At 49.1% G+C, this 4,225-nt stretch overlaps 1 protein-coding gene across 1 annotated transcript; it reads right to left on the bottom strand.

The window, feature by feature from the left end:
* Positions 1 to 913: 913 nt before the first annotated feature.
* On the bottom strand, positions 914 to 2,005 carry LOC120065587 (PAK4-inhibitor INKA2-like). The gene has a single exon (XM_039016651.1). The coding sequence runs from the start codon at positions 2,003 to 2,005 to the stop codon at positions 914 to 916; it is 1,092 nt and encodes a 363-aa protein (XP_038872579.1).
* Positions 2,006 to 4,225: the final 2,220 nt, after the last annotated feature.

Here is a 4,225-nt window from a genome sequence, read left to right as displayed (position 1 = left end):
AGGAGGATTGGCTGTCGAGTCAAGATGTGCCATCATGTCTACAAGGCAAGAGTTAACCCTATCCTGGAGTGGCTTTGTGTGTGTAGGTGGATGGTGAACGGTGAAGGTGTAACGGACGTGGTTCGGAACCAAGGATATGTGATGTGATGAGTAACCTTGCCTGAGACCTGAAGACTTGCGTTAGCTCCCCAAGCTAACGCCTAGGCTTTACCTCAGCGGGCTAGAACAGTCTTGTGGTGCACAGGAGATCCAGGTTCAAACCCAGTCGGTCACACAGGCCCCATCCCGATCCCTGAGTGAGGTTGATGTGACAATATTAGACTCTTGTGTATTCATCCAGCTGTCTGACTCTGGGCAGCGAGGCGAAGAAGCACCTGTGGTCATGCTCAGTGGCAGTTCAGTGGCAACTGTTTCACAACGTCACAGATAAAACATTTACTAGAGCCCATGCAGTACGTGTAACAGCTGTGTTCTATTGCTAGATAGAAGTACAAGATGAGACATGAGGGTGGGGATACACTTGGGTGGGACCTACAGCAGAATTCAAACATAATGAAACAGGGTTGAGGTATGAACCCTGACGATGAAATTCAGAGCATTTCTGAGCATCGTGTCTATATTGAAGTACCGTCTATTGTATAAGTCCAGGGCACTTATGGACTCATTCGAATCCTAACAATTTTGGTGAACCCATCTATAAGAGGAAGTCCTGCTTACTCTCTCAGTCACAGCCAGTGAGGTCTTAGGATTGTCAGACAAACAGTTGCCCTGATAATCTCTCTGTTGGGAAATAGTGTGGATATTCATTCCTCAGTCAGTCCATTCTCTGAGAGGAGACAGACAAACACACAAACCTCCCAGAGCTCCCAGCCAAATCCCCAACACCTGCCACCACCCTGGAGCAGCGTCAGCATCAGACCCACACAGCCGTGTTGTAGTCAAACAAGGGCTGCATTTTCTCCACTCTGGCCTCCTGTCTCCACTCTTGTCTCCTGTCTATGTAAATCTCTGAGAACTGGCTCTGGCTGTGTCTCTCCTCAGCCAGCTGGGGACATGGCCGGCCCTTACCCTGCTGCTGCTGTCCTACACCTGCCCAGAACGGGAGGTAGAAGCTTCCCTTGGTCTGCTGCTTGGCCACTTTCTTGGGCCTCTTGAAGAGTTTGGCCTCCTGGTTCTCGGGGACCATCCAGCCTGGCCTCTCCTTCAGGAGCTTGTCCCTGTCGGGCCTCACGCTGCGCAGGAACTTCTTGAAGATGTTGGTGGTCAGAGAGAACTTCCTGCAGATCTCCTGGGAGCGGCTGAGACGGAGAGGGTGGGCTGGGGAGTCGGGCCTGTCGGCTCCGTCCGCCCCCACACAAACACCCCCAATCATCTCCTCCTTCTCCAGCTCAGGCAAGTCCAGCCAGTTGCCCACCAGGTCGGCGAAAACGTTGTCCCCTAGGACCAGGGGCTGCCGGTTGCGGCTGCGGCTCATGAGCGAGGAGGTCCAGTCGCTGGAGTCGTCCATGCTGTCCTGGAAGTAGTCGCTGTCCAGCGAGGGGCCTTCCCTGGACAAGCTGTAGAGGATGCCAGGCAGATCCACCACCTGGGCTGGGTGAGCCGGCTGCTGATGCTGCTCTGGAAACACTTGGCTAAGACGTGGGCCACAGTACTCCACCTGTGGGGCAGTGTATCCAGACACTCTGCGGGGGAGAGGGAGAGGCTGGCTCTCACTCTCAGTCTCCAATGTCTCCAGGCTGGAGGAGGAAGGAGAGGTGCCCAGGCTGCTCCGGTGCCCCACCCGGCTCTGCTGCTGCTCCTCCTGACCAGTTGTCCAGTCCAAGGGGGGCCTGAGGGTCAAATCGTGGCCAGGTCCGAGGGTAGGCTTGAGGCTGGGGATAGGGCAAGGGCCACATGTGTCTGCTGTTGGTGGTGGGGCCGCCCTTTGGATGGGCCTCCCTGAGATGTCTAGTTGCTCCAGCACTGTCTGCACTTGTAGAAGCTTGAGTTCCTGAAGAGCCCCCATCATGGAGTTCATTTGAGCATGGAGGCCATCTCCTGCCTCCTTCATACAGACCTGTAGGGAAAGAGAGGGGAGAGGGAGAGGATGAGAGAGAGGGGGGAGACAAACACAACAGGGAAATGGCCAGTTAGCTTCACCCGCAAACGTCATCCATTCAAGCACTTCTATAACACATCTATAACCCTCAGTCAAACATCGACCACTGTTTACATTGCCCCTCTACGTTTGACCTTAGTTAGATCACAGCACCTCTTAGGACAAATGAACAAACTCAAAGACGAACCAAAATGTACACATGGCACTAACATATTTAGCCCTCACAAATAATGATTTGTTTTTCATATCTCCATTAGTGTTGCTACAGTTTATCTCTCGCTGCACCGTAGCCCTTCTGTGTTTTGAGGCCACTCGCGTTTTTTTGTTCGGTCACGTGACCCGTTTTGAATGACAGGGCCCCCATATGGCCTGCGTATGTGAGAGGACTCTGTCGCTCAGCAGCTGTAGGGAGGAGTAACTCTGGCTTCATCTCTCCCACGCTCTCTCTTTTTCTCTCTCTCAAACTACTCTCTCTCTCTCTCTCTCTCTGTTCCAGCATCCTGTGGGACTGAGCTTATGTCATGTGACCAAGCTATAACCGTTTCCCCTGCAGCCAAGCAGTCCCTGAGGCAATAGCGTGTCTTTAAAAATGAAGCCACACACCCTGGCTTACTTTGAACTTGGCTGTTGATATGACAGATATGTCTTCGGAATTAAGAACGCACAGATGCGAATGCTCCTCCTTAAACGCAAAACTGTGTGATGCTACAGAAACAGAAGGGAAAAAAGCATTTCAATCCACGCTGATATCGTTTTGAGAATGCCATGTTACATTTGAATAATGGATTGGAATAACAGATCATATTTCAGTAGTCTGACCAACTATGTTTTCACTGTTTTCACTGTCTCTCTGAATAGAGACACCTTTCACTCAAGAACAGCTAATACAACTGGGTAATACAATTGGTCCACCATACCAACAATGTAACATTATTTGTGTGCACTTTATAAGATTGCTCCAACTCACAGTAGAATGCAAACATCAGAACAAGTTGGATAAAATGCTGTTCTCAATCAAATGAAATATAGAAAACATCAACTTTATACCTCACTCCGTACATCCAAGATATTAAATCTATCCATCAGTCCAAGATCCTAATAAATCCTCTTACCTTGTTATAACTTTTACACAAGTCTGTTCCTCTCTCTTGGCTGCTCTGTCAGTCCGTCTCTACTCTCCACTCTCACCTTTCAAACAGCCCTTCCTGCCAACCCCTATATGTAGCCCCTGCCAATCAGGGCCAGTCCTGGCAGCCAATCAGTTGTGTCTGTCTAGACGTTAATCCCTAACCGCGGGGGTGGGTTCACTCAAGCACACATTAATTGACAAAGACTGGGTGAGAGTCAGCAGCAGTGGAAGTGGTGTTTGAGGTAACAGCAGTGTGAGTTGGGGGGGTGTGAGGGGTGTTGGGGCAGGGGTGAGTGTTATGGCGGCCTTGCCATATGTTTAGATGTCTAGAGGGATTCAATTATTGAAGAACAGGAGGGGGGGGGGGGGGGGGGGGGGGATCATAAGTAGCAAGGTCAATGATATTGTACTTGGGGACTGTGGTGCACATAGGTGCGAAGTGCGAAAGCATTGGACCAGTAACTACAGTAACTAACACAATAGCAAACGACAGACAGGAAAGTATCACCAGAAGTGATTGAGAGGTGAGAGGTGAGGGGTGAACATAATAATCTGCAGTATGTCCTGATGTATGACGTCACAACATGTTTACAATATGTTAATAACATGTTGTAATACTTAATACGAAGAGTGACCTGGTAAATCTGATTTTTTTTTAAACCTGCAGGCCTACATCAAAAGAATAAATCAATATAATTTGCCTGAAAAATCATTCAACATTTTGCAGACGTTCTTGTTTAGAGCTGATAAGACGACATGGTCAATCTTTCAACAGTTGCAAGAGCCACTGTACTGACCAACCCTAAACTAGCCTTTCATCCCTTCATATTCAAACAAAGATACGTATGCATGAAGAAGCACTTGAAAAGGTCTCACAGAAGATATCATAATCCATATGCAGCTCAGCTGACATTTCCACCCAAAATGAAACGCAACATCAGTAGAGAGACAAAAGAGTCTTTGTTCCTGAGTAGCCATTATAGAAGGTGAAGGTAATT

This window comes from Salvelinus namaycush, chromosome 20, assembly GCF_016432855.1.
Source record: "Salvelinus namaycush isolate Seneca chromosome 20, SaNama_1.0, whole genome shotgun sequence".
Taxonomy (NCBI): domain Eukaryota; kingdom Metazoa; phylum Chordata; class Actinopteri; order Salmoniformes; family Salmonidae; genus Salvelinus; species Salvelinus namaycush.
Note: the sequence above shows the minus strand (reverse complement) of the source record. Positions and strands in the feature narration are given on the sequence as shown.

Coding starts and splice junctions, on each gene's coding strand:
- LOC120065587 (XM_039016651.1), bottom strand. CDS start 2,005: ATGGGGGCTCTTCAGGAACTCAAGCTTCTACAAGTGCAGACAGTGCTG.